The sequence below is a fragment of the Molossus molossus genome, unplaced genomic scaffold, assembly GCF_014108415.1.
Source record: "Molossus molossus isolate mMolMol1 unplaced genomic scaffold, mMolMol1.p scaffold_m16_p_22, whole genome shotgun sequence".
Lineage (NCBI taxonomy): Eukaryota > Metazoa > Chordata > Mammalia > Chiroptera > Molossidae > Molossus > Molossus molossus.
Window position 1 is genome coordinate 19385323 of NW_023425358.1, and position 14450 is coordinate 19399772.

A 14450-nucleotide genomic window follows, 5' to 3' on the forward strand; every position below is an offset into this window, starting at 1 on the left:
TAATAAAGTGTACACTTTAGTGTATCTCAGAACAGTCCCAGCTGCCCACCTCAGCCACCTCTCCCTCGTCCCATCCCCACCAGCCCAAAAGGCAATGCGACCTCAGACAGTCCCATTTACCTGTATCCAAGAGGTTAGAAGGAGTTTCCTTGGGAGGGGGTGATGTTAAGAAACCTCTCTCCTCCACCTAAGCACATATGTGTTTTGCTCCCGAGGTTTGCTTTTGTGACGCAGGACGGGCCGCGGTGCATCTTCTAGGGAATGGTGACCAGCGTCATCAGAGTGGGTTCCACTGAGCTCCGAAGGCAGAGGTTTCTCTAAGGAAACACCAGTGCCTGGCTCAGCTACACAAGGGTCCACACTCCCAAGTAGGTCAAAGGCCTCAGGGCCAACTTTACTTTGCAGGGTAGGGGGTCTGTCTTTTCATTGTGTGAGTCATCCCATATTTAAAGAAGCTTGTTTTGCTTGATAGGGCATGGTTTTTTCAGACTGAGCATTAATAAGCCATCACTCTGCCCCATAACACCCCTCTTCCACTTGAAGAAGAGAATACTCTCCCCACCCGGACCTTGTAGCTCAGTGGTTGAGCATCAACCCATGCACCGAGAGGTTGCCGGTTCAATTCCTGGTGAGAGCACATGCCCAGGTTGTGGGCCCGATCCCCAGTGGGGGGCATGCAGGAGGCGGCCAAGCGATGTTCTCTCTCATCGATTTTTCTCTCTCTCTCTCCCTCTCCCTTCCTCTCTTTCATCAATGTGTGTCTCTCTCTCTCCTCCTCTTCCTTCCTCTCTCCATAAAAATTAATAAAGAAAAAAAACTTTAAAAAAAATAGCTCTTCCCTATACCCTGAAAGTATTCTAGTACAGTTTGTCATTTACTGGTCCCTGGTTACCCAAGTGGCTCAGTCTGTTCTAACAGGAAAGTAGAACTACTCACCTCATGTTTTCTAGAGATTTTGGAGATGACAGTTTCCCCCAAGAGGCACTTTGCTCTGTGATGTGACACAGAGTCAACTTCTAAGCCCACATGTCAACATCCATGCTGTGAGGAAGGTGGTCTCTGGGAAATGCATTCCAGGTCATGATTGTCTCTACAGTTTGTGCTTTGTGCAGTCATGGACAAGGTTAACCAAACATAAAGCATGTGTTTATAAATAATGCCCATATTATTCATTCAGTCCACAAACATTGCTCCATGGCTACAACATTCCAGGCACAGTGAATGCCAAAACAAGTGAAATTACAAATATGAGGACCTCCTCCCCCACCCCATCCCCACCCCTACCCCCCAACAATGACATTTTTAAGAAGATCAGAAAATCCTCTTGACTCGAGATTATTTTTTCCCCCACTGGCCTTGAGATTTGTTGATGGTTTGCTCAGTATCACTATTCTTGACTAACTACTTTTGAAAGATTGCCTTGTTGGTGGTAGTTGGTTTGCTCTCTTTTCTCTGACCTTCCAAAATTACAAAAATGGCTATCTTGTGATAGCAATATCTCCATCTGGCTTTGTGCTGCTTTGGGATAAGTATTACTCTCAGGCCCCAGTTCTCTTCTTCAAAGAGCAAACACCCAGGATAGCGACCATGAAGCTCCTATCCTCGGCTTTAATGCATTCATCAGTTTATCAGATTAATATTTCTTGTGCCAAAAATAAAAAAATACTAATAAAAAAAACACTTGACAGGGATATGATGAGGAGTGAAATTTTTCTTTAAAATAAAACAGATGAGGGGGGTCAGATAAGGAAAGTAGCAGGAGCCAGGGAGGCCACAACTCTGGAAAATAATATTCAAGGGTCACAAACAATGTTGACACCCTGAGTCTACCTGAGATGAACCTGCAACAGATGTTCTGGGGCTTCTGTGTCTCAGCCTGCATTTTCATGAATGAGCCAACTTTTCTTCTGCTGCTCTAATACACACAGCTGACTGTATCACACTGGCCTCAAATACATTGGTTAACAGCAAATGCGTTATTTTTATCCAGCTAGTCTATAATCACACATGTACACATTTATCAACTGGGCAAAATTTACAACTGGCTTTTTTCCCTTCAACACTGCAGAAAGGGATTAAAGGGAGGCAGGGTAAATAGTCTGGCTTTTTGGAGAGCAGTCTGCAGCACAAGGCAGGACTCAGGCAAAAAATGCGTGGCAGAAGACGGCCACAGCCAGCAGAATGATGCCGTTGATGTTCGTTACCGTCCTCCACAAAGGCTTCTCCGAGGTGTCTGTCAGCTTCAACTTCATGGCTGCCTCCTCTTCCTTTGTCATCTTGGGGCCCTTCTGCTGGTCCAGACCGCAGAACAGGTCATAGGCCTTCCTGCAGCATCCTTTTTTCTCCTCAGGAACTTCTGTGTTTGGGGGAAAGGAATAAAAGATTTGTTGGATATCGAGGCAGGAGGAACTAAAAAAGGTTTCCAAGGGGGGTGCCATACCATGGAGCAGCTGCCGTCCTAACTTTCTTATTCACAGGAATGAAAATGGTACAAAATGTTCACTTGAACTTAATTAACTACAAGATCATGTTAATAGATGGATTCTACGTCCTTATGATCAGCTTTCATGCATTTCATCTCTGTCAGACCAAATGCAAATCCATGTTGATTCTGAACCATCAGAAGCACACAGGGAATGATAGTTTATGGAAGAGAAATGTTGGAATGACTGGGGAGCTGTGACACCTCTGAAACATATAAATATATCTGTTGGTTACATCACTGAAAAGCAATGAGAATTTCATGACTCGATAGTTCATTGGTTACACCTGGAAATTACAAGGCTTCACAGAGATTCAGCCATGTAGTAAGAATTGGTCTGAACAGGGCAGCAGCAATCAACACTTCCAGGGCTTAAAATCTGATGTTGCATATCAACACTCCTGAATCAAACCATCCAGCTGGCCTGCCATTCAAAGAGGATGCCACCAAGGGAGCCAATTCTCTCCTCTGAGCCCAGGTATGGCATTGGAGATAGACAGACCAGAGTTAGAATGTCAAGTCTGTAACTCACTAGATATGAAATGATGCCCTCTGTGTTTTCAGCACCATGGTCTGGGACAGCTGCTCTCCACTCCCCTGAGTAGTGATCAAGCTCCTATGTGTTTCAGAACAGGGACCAAAACCCAGTTTATGACCTTGTGAATTCACCTCTCATCTTCTCGTATGTAAAACTGGATAAATAAAGCCTTCTTTGTTATAAGATTGAGTGAGCGAGCACCCAGTACATGGTAGCTCTCCTTCCAGTTTCTCTTTTCACTATTAGAGACATGAGAAAGACAAGCCACCTTGTACTCCTATACTTTGGTCCACTTCCCCAAACGAGAATGGGGAAGGCTCACTGACCAGCCTAGGTGAGAAACCCAGGGCCATTAAAAAGTTGGGTGGCCTTGAATCTTGGGCCATTAAAAAGTTGGGTGCCCTGCCCTGGCCGGTTTGGCTCAGCGGTTAGAGCGTCGGCCTGCGGTCCTGAGAGACCCGGGTTCGGTTCCCGCTAAGGGCATGTACCTGGGTTGTAGTTTGTCCCCGGCTCTGGTCAGTCGTGCGGGTGGCAGCCACTCGATGTGTCCCTTTCACATCGATGTTTCTCTCTCTCTCTGTTCCTCTCTCTCCCTCCCACTCTACCTGAACAAAAAAAAAATGGAAAAAAAAAAAAAAAAAGTTGGGTGCCCTTGAGAAAGTCCCTATGTCTCATTTTACTCATCTGTAAAATTGGAAGAATTATACTTGCATTATCTGTCTTAAAAGGATGGTATGGTGCCAAAATGAAACATGACACTACAGTAAGGTATTCATAATTAAAATACATTATCAGATCACATCAGATCATTATCTTCATGACTGTGGTGTTAGCACAGGATGAGTCTCTGGACACAGACTAAGGATTATCTCACTGGACTTCTTGAGAAATCTGATTTTCTTTTTTTTTTTTTTATCCTTACCCGAGGACACTTTTTCATTCTTTGTTCAGATAGAGCAGGAGGGAGAGAGAGAGAGAGAAACATCAACGTGAAAAGGACACATCGAGTGGCTGCCACCCACACGACCAACCAGGGCCGGGGACAAACTGCAACCGAGGTACATGCCCTTAGCGGGAACCAAACCCGGGTCTCTCCGGACCGCAGGCCGACGCTTTAACCGCTGAGCCAAACTGGCCAGGGCGAGAAATCTGATTTTCTCAATCTCATGTGGTAAACCAGTAAGACATAAGATCCCTGAGCCTCGATCCCATCCCCCTGATATCATTAGGACTAGCCATAGCTTTGATTCCATCTGCTTGCAGTTCACAGGCTGTGTCGAAAGAGCTGTGCTCTTCCCTTGTCCATGGCCATGCCCCAAATCAAGTCAGGATGGCAAGTTCCTCACCTCCCCTTAATCACTGAGCACTGTCACCCATGAGGCGTGAGGGAATTGGAATGATTCTGTGCATCGCTCCTCCCTTGACCAAGCTTTGAGTGACTATCCCAAAACCTACTTATTCATTTCATACCTCCCCACTCCCCTCTCGGAGAGAGATCTGAGCTTTGATGAAAGCATTTAGTGAAGGTTTCAGTAAAATAGTCTTGCTGTTGTAGGAGTAACTTTATATGGCTTAGGAATAGCCTCTGAATCATGAGTCACCTATTTCAATGGTGTCCTCTGGGGCCTCCTGGATGTCCTCCTCCCCTGCGTCCAGGTCAATACGCTCCTCTTTGCTGTTGCGAAGGCTCCAGCACAGGCGGTAGAGCTGTGGGAAAAGCAGAACAGGTTAGCAGAAAGAGCCAAACAGTGTCTTGAGCCAAAAAGTTGGGAGAACAAAGAGACATGCATCAAGAAAGAAAAAGAAATATGGCCTCTAAAAAAAAAAAAAAGCCCTGGCCGGTTTGGCTCAGCGGTTAGAGCGTCGGCCTGCGGTCCTGAGAGACCCGGGTTCGGTTCCCGCTAAGGGTACGTACCTCGGTTGCAGTTTGTCCCCGGCCCTGGTCGGTCGTGCGGGTGGCAGCCACTCGATGTGTTCCTTTCACGTCGATGTTTCTCTCTCTCTCTCTGTTCCTCTCTCTCCCCCCCCCACTCTACCTGAACAAAAAATGGAAAAATGTCCTCGGGTGAGGATTAAAAAAAAAAAAAAAAAGAAATATGGCCTCTCAGTACCAATAAGAACATAGATAATAGTTCCCATCCATAGCATTATACCTAAATATGTCAAGAACTTAGATATAAATTATATTCATATGAATACTAACCCCTATGATATATGCATATTCTGAGGTTAAAGGAATGTGTGCCTTTTAGCACTGGTCTGGGACACAAGACTAGAACCCCATCTAGTATAAGATCATATGTTTGTCATATTATGGAGAGAGAATCTACAGAATCATGATCCATTTAGAATAGGGAAGAACTAAAGGCATAGACTCTGCTGACATGAAACCAGAAACTTGAAGAAGTCTGAAAATCAGTGCCGTCTGTTCATCCCAACCACGCCCTCTTTGGTGACTACCTTACTTTTCTGTATCGCAAGAGGCTTAAATGTGTTTGGGCTGCAATACTTCCAAAGACTGAGATGTCAGGAAGAATTAATACCACAGAATGCTGGTGACAGATTCAGCAAATAAATACGGTGGTTCTGCTGCTATTAAAGCAGTTTTTGTTTAACATCAAGGTTGCTCACAGCTTTGAGAATTTGGCAATGAGGTTGAAAGTCTCTTATGGATATTTTAAGTCCCTGCACTTATGTATGTGTAATGGGTTAACACAACTCTGTCTTTCTCTATGGACAAATATGATCTTGCTCTGTTCCTTGGAAACTTGAAAAAGGTAGGATGCCAGCTGTATTAGGTTACCAGACTATATTGATTATGGTAAAAATGGCCTATAGTTGGTTATCTTCACCTGCATTGGGAAGGCTGTGGATATACCCTAAACTAAGGGCAACATCTAGAGCTAAAGAAGAGTACTTGCCATTTCTGAAGGCTTGAATCTATTGGACTTTGGTATTGTTTGAAATTTCTTGAATTCTATGGGCAACTGTTTAGAGACTTAATTGGGAAAAAATAAAGGGTAAATCATACTTCAGAGTTCCCTGAGTGTGGTGATTTTTGTAACTAGGTATGTCCCTTGCTGGGACCAACCCCTGGAAGTTCTGACCATGGAAGCATTACAAGAAATATAAGTTCCTACCTAGGACATGAGCTTCTAAGCCAGGGTAGCCCCTGTACCTGCCCATGTGACCACATACCCCTGCATCTGAGCTGTCACTTGGGGAGCATGATACAGAGAATAACCTCTAGATGGAAATGTAGAGTGCTTGAGCATACCTGCTGAAGACACACACTTGACACTGCCCAGCCGGCACACTGAGCTTCCTATCCTGTCTCCTGCCACAGGGCTCCAAGGGCAAGGATGCACTATTTAGTCACGTGGGTGTGAGATGTCTAACTGAGCAGAGGGCAGCCAAGATGAGTATTGCAGCCCGAACATGAAACAACGACAGGACAGATTCCCAAGTGGATACTCACGTGCACATCTGGAATGGGCTTGGTGATGAGGGAGACGACCAAGATGATGATGATAGAAATGACAAACAGGATGATGGCAAAGTACAGATAGTGTACACCACAGATAATCGTGGGACACTGGCTAGGCTCCATGCAGCTCCCAGTTCCATAAGCAAACTCAGCAATCATTCGGGACACCCCAATCAGAAATCCTATGATCAATCCCCAAAAGGCTCCCTGTGAAAGAAAACCTTGGGTTACCAAATGCTGAACACACAAAAGAGCTATGCACTCCTGAGGGGCAGAGGCAAAAGAATAAAGGTGAGAGAAATGGTAGCTCCAGGCCTGTGAAGCCGGACACTGGGGGTCAGAATATGGCTACGAGTGTTATGTCAGTGGGTGCCATGTTTATCGTGTTTTAATGATGTGATTTTACCTGGGTCCTAAGACAAGGATTCATAATATAATGGAGTAAAGTATCTAATAACTGGTTAGAATATCAACCCAAAGACTTACTTCCAAAAAATTCCCTTTAACTTTAAAAATAATTTGAATCTCTCTATTTGCAGCTACTATTACCATCAGTCTCCAGATTAAGACACGTGTAGATATAACATAATTACTTGTGAAATAATTTGCATTCCTCAAAGACATGGACAAGGCAATTGGGTCTTTTGGGGATGGAGGAGAAAGGAACTTTTCCATCAGCGCCTTTTATAAATTCAAAGTCACTGTTTTTCATTTGAGAACAATTATACTAGGTCTTTTTACATTAAATTCTGGGTTTGTGTATTAGAAATATGGGAGTCTTTAAGAGGCTAGAAACATTGGGAGTGATTTTTCAGGTTTTTTTAACCCATTCTTTCCTTCATTTTTTCTTTTCTCTCTCTCTCTCTCTCTCTCTCTCTCTCTCTCTCTCTCTCTCTGTCCTTCTTGTCAGGCTTCTCCTAGAAGACCAGGTGTGAATCTAGAGGCCACATTTTAAAAGGACCAGTGACGAATTGGAGTGAGCTCATAGGAAACTGGCCTAAAAGAGCCTTCATGACTTTGTCAAGTGTCACTCTAAGTAGCTCCTTTGTTAGCCATTGGTACCCTACACTTTATATTCCGGGGGCATTAAATTACCAGCTATTCCTTAAACGTGCTGTGTAATGTTCATGTCCCAGGTCTTTGCACAGGTCACTCCCTCTACCTGGGAGAGCCCAGGCTCTTCCCTTCCTGGTAACCTTGTTCTAGCTCAAATGCCCCCTCTCCTCCCCAGACAGAACGGGTGGGCTCATCCTGCTTGCCGTGGCTGCAACACTGCAGACACCCCTCCAGCCAGCACTGACCACACTGCTGTGTAACCACACATTCGCGTCTGCGTCTCCTCTCTGGACTGGGAAGGAACCAGTTTTCTTCCCCTTTGGGTTGCTAGTGCCTAGGCCCACGTCTGGCATCAGGAAGTGTCTGCTAGATGAATAAATGAACAAGGAAAATATGTGCCCCATTCACGCCCCATACATTTATTTGGTCAAAAACAATTATTTCTTGGCTTTGCTTTGTGTGACTAGTGTCAATAAAACTTACAAGGCTTTCCTTCTCTTCTGGCAGTTGGCCCCTCCCTATTCCCTGTGTCTTCATTCTCAAGGGGCACTTGAAAAACCTGGTAGCCTTTGACATTTTCCTCAAGACTTAGTCACCCCTTAGCAAGCACAGTGCCTGGCCAGTGCTGAGAATCACTTTGCAGTCTCCACATGCTACTCTGAAGATCTTCCGTCAGGGTTTCTCACCCTTGTCTCTGTGACATTTGGGCTGGATAATTCGTTGTTGGGGGAGGGGAGCTGTCTTGCATATTATAGAATGTTTAGCTGCATCCCTGGGTTCCAGCCACTCAATACTAGTAGCATTTCCCCCAAAATCAGAACAATCAAAAATGTTCCCCAACATTGCCAAATGTTCCTTGGGGAGGGCAGAATCATCCCCCCCCCCAGCTGGGAACCTCGATAGTCTATCCCAATTCCTAGCCTTATGTTTTGAAAGCCCTGGTTCATTGCTGAACTGAATCTGCTTGTGGCGCACCACAATGCCCTGCTGAGCTCCTAGCCACATATTCCCACCTTGTATTTCAGAATTCGCCCAGTGAACCAGCCCCTGCCAATCCCTACTGAGACTCATCCCATTGTGTGCCCACTTCTCTAACTTGCCGAGATCACTGTCAGGTCCAGTTCTGATGTCTCAGGGGTCTTTAATCTGTGCACTCGGTTTTGTGTCACAGGCAAATCTGGACTATCTCCCTAATGGCAAATGTCGACTAAAGAGAGACACGCGTGGTGTTTGATGCACCTCAAAGCTGGGTGAGTCCAGTGAGGTATTTCCCTGGTATGCATTTGTTTCTGTCCTACTGAGAGAAAGGGGTTGTCTCCAACCCAACATAAGCTATCGTTTACATTGTTACAGACAATGAGCTACTCAGTCAGCACCCCCAACGCTTCCCAACCCTCCCCAAACAGGTAGATGGTTAGACAGAGACAGCTGAAAAACACCCTGGTCAGAAGGTGTATCCAAAGGAATCCTTTCCATGCTGCTTCAAAACCTGCAAAAGCAGTCCCGGCCGACTTGGCTCAGCGATTAGAGCATCAGCCCTCAGACCAATGAGTCGTGGGTTCGATTCTGATCAAGGGGATGTACCTCAGTTGTGATTGGTCCCCGGCCCTGATAGGAGTCGTGCAGGAGGCAACCACTCAATGTATCCCTCTAACATCAATGTTGCTATCTATCTATCTATCTATCTATCTATCTATCTATCTATCTAATCTATCTATCTCTATCTCTATCTCTCTTCCTTTCTCTCCCTCCCACTCTATCTGAACAAAAATGGAAAAATATCCTCGGGTGAGAATTTTTGAAAACCTGCAAAGGCACCCCACTGGTAACTCAAACTCTTTGACCGGGCTTTCAAAAAGACCATGCCTAACCTAACCCTAACCTGCCTCTCCAACTGTGCCTTCTATGATCCACACACACACTCCCTCTCCAGCCAGGTGAGATTCCTGACAAGTTGCTCACCCTCCGCCCTGCCCTCCCCCTTCCACCTCCACGTTCTGGGCGGTGTTGTTCTTTCTACCTTGAATGCCCTCTCTTCCCTCTCCGTTTCAGCCCATGTTGACACAGCCTTTCTAGAAATCCCTCCCTACTGATATTTTGTGCCACGTTTTACCCCAGTTGTTATCTACCTTACACTGTTTTACATATAAACTGCTTGTACACCTTCACTGGGCTCCGATAAGTGCTGGCTGAAAAGTGAAGCTCACTGCAGAACCACAGAGGGGGCCTGTGCTAGGACTTCCTCTGGAGCTGCTCGCCCAGGGGTTACAAACTGCCCAAGGAGTGCCAAGTAGTTGAAGGAAAATCAAGACTGGATGGAAAATGGACATCATTTGCTAGGAATTAGTTTGGAACCTGCAGTAAGGAGGAGAGTGGAGTCCAAAAGCAGTGCATCCATGAGAGCCCCAGGGTCCCGGGAAGCATTCCCATACAAACCCTCAGCAACACATCCATTCCAGCTTGAGATCTCTGGGAAACAGAATCCCTCCCACAGAGAACAGGCCAGTCCAGGTAAGGATTTCCGTGCCAGGTGTCCTTTTCTGGCTGTATGTGAATGATACCTACCTGCTCGTTGACTCTCTTGCAGAAAATAGCGAGCAGGAAGACAGCTGCAATGGGTGGTCCCAAGTAACTGGTGATGGACTGGATGTAATCAAAGAGCTGTCCACTTTGTGCTGACTGTACAATGGGCACCCAGGCGATGCTGATGCCGATCAGCACCAGGATGAACACTCTGAAATCAAAGCCCCCACAAGAGAGTGTCAATAACTGGCTCTAGCCCAGCTGGTGTGGCTCAGTGGTTGAGCATCAATCCATGCACCAAGAGGTCGCCAGTTCAATTCTTGGTCAGGGTACATGCCCTGGTTGTGGGCCAAATCCCCAGCGTGGGGGGCATGAAGGAGGCAGCCAATCGATCTTCTCCCTCATAAATGTTTCTATCTCTTTCTCCCTCTCCCTTCCTCTCTCTAAAAATCAATAAAGAAAAAAATGTATAGTAATTGGCTCAACATAAATATACTATATACATAATATGACCACAACAAGGAAACATAATTAGCCAATTCATTCTTGAGGATGTTTTCTCCCATGTTCTGCCTCCTGGGGAAAGTCATCAGTATCTATGAGTAAGTGGAACACACTTGACTTTCAATAGTAACCTAAACCAGCCGCTACCATAAGAGAATCCCACTTTGAGAGGCAGTACAGTGTAGGGACAAGGGCATGAACTTTGAATCCAGGCAGTCCTGACTCAAAGTTTTATTCTCTCTGTGACATTGGACACCTTGCTTTACCTCTGAGTCTCAATTTCTCCATCTGTAAACTGGGAATAATATAACTGATCTTACAAGGTGGAAATAAGATTAGCTATAGAAAAACAATGAGCAGGCAAATAGATTAGTAAATAGTAAGCACTCCATAAATAGTGAAGACTATAATTATGATTTTCTTTTCCTTCTCTTTCTCCTCTTCCTTCTTCTTCATAATAAAGTTAAAACCATAAGCCAAGAAGGGTTTATAAAGGAATGGTCTAGATAGAAAGGGACACTACCAGGTATTTCTTCTTCTCCTCCAATTAAGTTTCACTTCAAATCCTGAAAGCTTGGAGGGTTCCCTTGTAAGTCCTCTTACTTGTGTTCTTGATTTAATTAGAAAGAGATTGTGATTCCCTTACCCCACCTACCTGAATTTAAGGCAAAAAAGTCCGAAACTAACCTTCACAAAGCAGTGTTTTCACTCACATGTTTCTCCCTCTGGAACGCCCTTCCCACCATCCCCCACTTACCCAAATCTTACCCACCACTGTGGGCTCAGCTAAGGGTCTCCCTCCCCCGGAGCCCTCCCCGACTGCTGCATACCACACTCACCTCTCCCTTCTCGGAGCCCATGATTGCTCTCACAGCCCCCACAGCAAAGTGTGGGATTGTTTCATGTAACCGAGCTCATCTGGACAAGGACAAGCCGGGGCAGCAGTCATGGGATGCATAAACACTCAAGCCCAAACATAATCTCAGGGCCAAGAGTCCAGCCCTGAGCAAAGCAACAAAATGGCTCTCTTCCCGTGTTGCATCTTGACCTTTATAAATAACATAAAAAGCTAGTAAATTCTTTTCTTAAAAAAAAAAAAATAGTGAAGGTAATGGTGTTGCTTCCTGTGAATATTCTCATTCGTAGGAAGTAGACTCTCACCTGGCCAGACATCTCCTGAATGCCAGATGCTTTGTCACCTGAGGGTGACCTGTCAGTTTTCCTTTCCTTCCTTTGCCCTAATCTGACCGTGAGACATTCGAGGTGGAGCCCTCACCTTGCCTGCACTCACTGGGAATCTTTCCTTTGACTGACATCCAGGGACTTGTTCCACGTGCCCTGAGGAGGTTGGCCTGCCATAGCCCTTTGGAGCGACGACGTAGCAGAGCTCCTGCTGGCCTTCTATTCAGACCATCTGATCCGTGGATAATCCTGATAGTGAGCACACCTGACCCATGTCAGCACTTACTGCTTTCCACATCCTGTTGTGTCCGTTAGTCCACTGACAATAACAAATAGGCTGGTGTTTTAGATTTTACACAGCATGTTGCCAAGCACAGTACCACCTGACACTTCCAATGGTCCTGCAAAATGTTGCAGCAAAGGGTCAAGGCATTGGAGGCATCTGGACCTCAAAGATAGCCAGTAAGGAGAGGGGCAGTGTGGAGGGCCGAGGAGGACAACATGGAGTAGTTTAAAAGACCTTAGACAGGGATTCAGTTGGCCATGAGTTCTAGTCCTGGTTCTGCTATTGTCCCAGCTGCCTAGGTGTAGGCAGGATGAACCTCCTATTGCTCATTGATAAATTAAGGGTTAGGTTAGATGATCCATTATGTCACTTCTCACTCCAGATGGGAAATGTTTTATGGTCTTCAATTTAAAACTGATGCCTCTGGAAGGCAAATATAACTAGCCACCGAGGTCACTCCCAATCTACCCAAGGATCTACCAGTCTTCCCTTCCTTGAGGGAACCTCCATAATTTTTCAAACTTCCCTGGTGCATGACAAGTGGAAGCTACATTTACCTTCCTGCAATCATGAGCTCTTTCTCAGTTGCTCTCTTCCGGACCTTGGTGTAGATGTCCATGGTGAAGAGGGTGCTGGCGCTGTTGAAGATGGATGTCAGGGAGCTCATGAGAGACGCCAACATGACTGACAGCATCAGGCCTCGCAGTCCTGGAAAAGAAGGGGGTTCTGAGTGGTACACACAGCACCTCTGCTCTTTTGCACTTGGAATGTGTGAGGACTTGCTTGTTAGCCTTCTGAAATCATGCCATGGTTGGCCTTTGATTTATCTCCAGAAAGACTAGACATTTTAAGGAACGGGCTGTGGCTTTACAGTATATTGTAAACCCATAGCAGGCAACAAAGAAGTAGGGACAAAATATATATGAGGTCAACACTTTCCAGTTGGATGATAACGATGGTGGTGGTGGTGATGTGGTGTGGGTGTGTGGGTGTGTAGGGGGTGTTTTCATCTGAGGGGACTTTTATAAGATCTCTCACCCAAAAGATTCATAACATAGCATAAATATTTAAATGAGGATTCAAGAAAGTGAAAAGATAATCCATAGAATGGAAGAAAATATTACCAAATAACATATCTAGTAAGGATCTAGTATACAGAATATATTTTCAAAAAACTCCTACAATTCAATAATAAAAAGACAATTCATTTACAGATAGCCAAAGGATCTGAATAGACACTTCTCCAAAAAGATAAACATGTGGTTAATAATCACATGAAAAAATGCTCAACATGAGGGAAATTCAAATCAAAACCACAACGAGATACTACTTTGCACCCACTAGGGTAGCTATAATTTTTTTTTCTTTATTGATTTTTTTTTAGAGAGAGAGGAAGGGAGAAGGAGAGAGAGAAACATCGAGGAGAGAGAACATCGACTAGCCACCTCTCGCATGCCTCCCACTGCTTGCTGATTCCATTCCCGGTCAGGGTACACGCCCAGATTGTGGGCCCGATCCCTAGTGGAGAGTATGCAGGAAGCGGCCAATCGATGTTCCCTCTCATCGATGTTCCCAACTCTCTCTCCTTCTCCCTTCCTCTCTCTCTAAAAATTAATAAAGAAACCTGGTATCATTTATAATAGCCAAAAAGTAGAAATAATAAAATGTCCATCAACTGATAAATGGATGAACAAAATGCAGTATCCGTGCAATGGAATATTATTCATCAACAGAAAGGAATGAAGTACTGATACCTGCTGCTGCATCTGGATGAACCGTGAAAACATTATGCTAAGTAGAAGAAGCCAGTCACAAACGGACAAATATTACATGATCCCATTTAGATGAAATGTCCAGAATAAGCAAACTCATCGGGATAGAAAGGAAATTAGTGGCTGCCGAAGGCTGGGGGGCTGGGATAAAACATGGAGTGTCTGCCAAGGGATATAGGATTTCTTTGGAGGGTGACCAAAAAAATTTTAATTGATTATGATGATGGTTACTTAACTCTGTGAATATGCTAAAAACCATTCATTGTATACCTTAAGCAAATCATATGGTATGTGAATTATAACTCAGTAAAGTTGTCTAGAAAATGAAAAAACAAGACTCTATTTCCAACTGATCCTAGGCAAGTTATGCCAACCTGTAGGCCCCATTTCTGCTTGTGTTAAATCAGGGTAATGCTATGCCTGCCCAAGTCAGAATAAGGGATTGCTGTTTTAAAATTTTTCCTAGTCATGAAAAGCATGGTTGGCTATAATCACTACAGCTCTTTTCATACCAAGGGGAGCCCAAGGTTGACCCTGATGAGGCTGGAAGACCAGGCTGCGCTGAGGGCCCACCATTAAGAGCACCGTCTCAGAATTAAAAGTCAATGTAGGGCTCATCT

The 14450-nt window shown here is 44.9% G+C and overlaps 1 protein-coding gene across 2 annotated transcripts in view; it reads right to left on the reverse strand.

Annotated features, from left to right (window-relative positions):
• Nucleotides 1-2138: 2138 nt before the first annotated feature.
• SLC5A1 (solute carrier family 5 member 1) overlaps nucleotides 2139-14450 on the reverse strand; it is a 59083-nt gene continuing 46771 nt past the window's right edge. The window contains exons 11-15 of one of the 2 annotated variants that reach the window (XM_036276587.1): nucleotides 12616-12766; nucleotides 10129-10297; nucleotides 6499-6714; nucleotides 4622-4727; nucleotides 2139-2356 (exon numbers count right to left, since the gene is read on the reverse strand). In XM_036276587.1, the coding sequence (XP_036132480.1) occupies nucleotides 2139-2356; nucleotides 4622-4727; nucleotides 6499-6714; nucleotides 10129-10297; nucleotides 12616-12766 (860 nt within the window). Of the gene's footprint in view, nucleotides 2363-4621; nucleotides 4728-6498; nucleotides 6715-10128; nucleotides 10298-12615; nucleotides 12767-14450 lie in introns of both variants that reach the window. The other variant, XM_036276586.1, reaches the window with a different exon arrangement.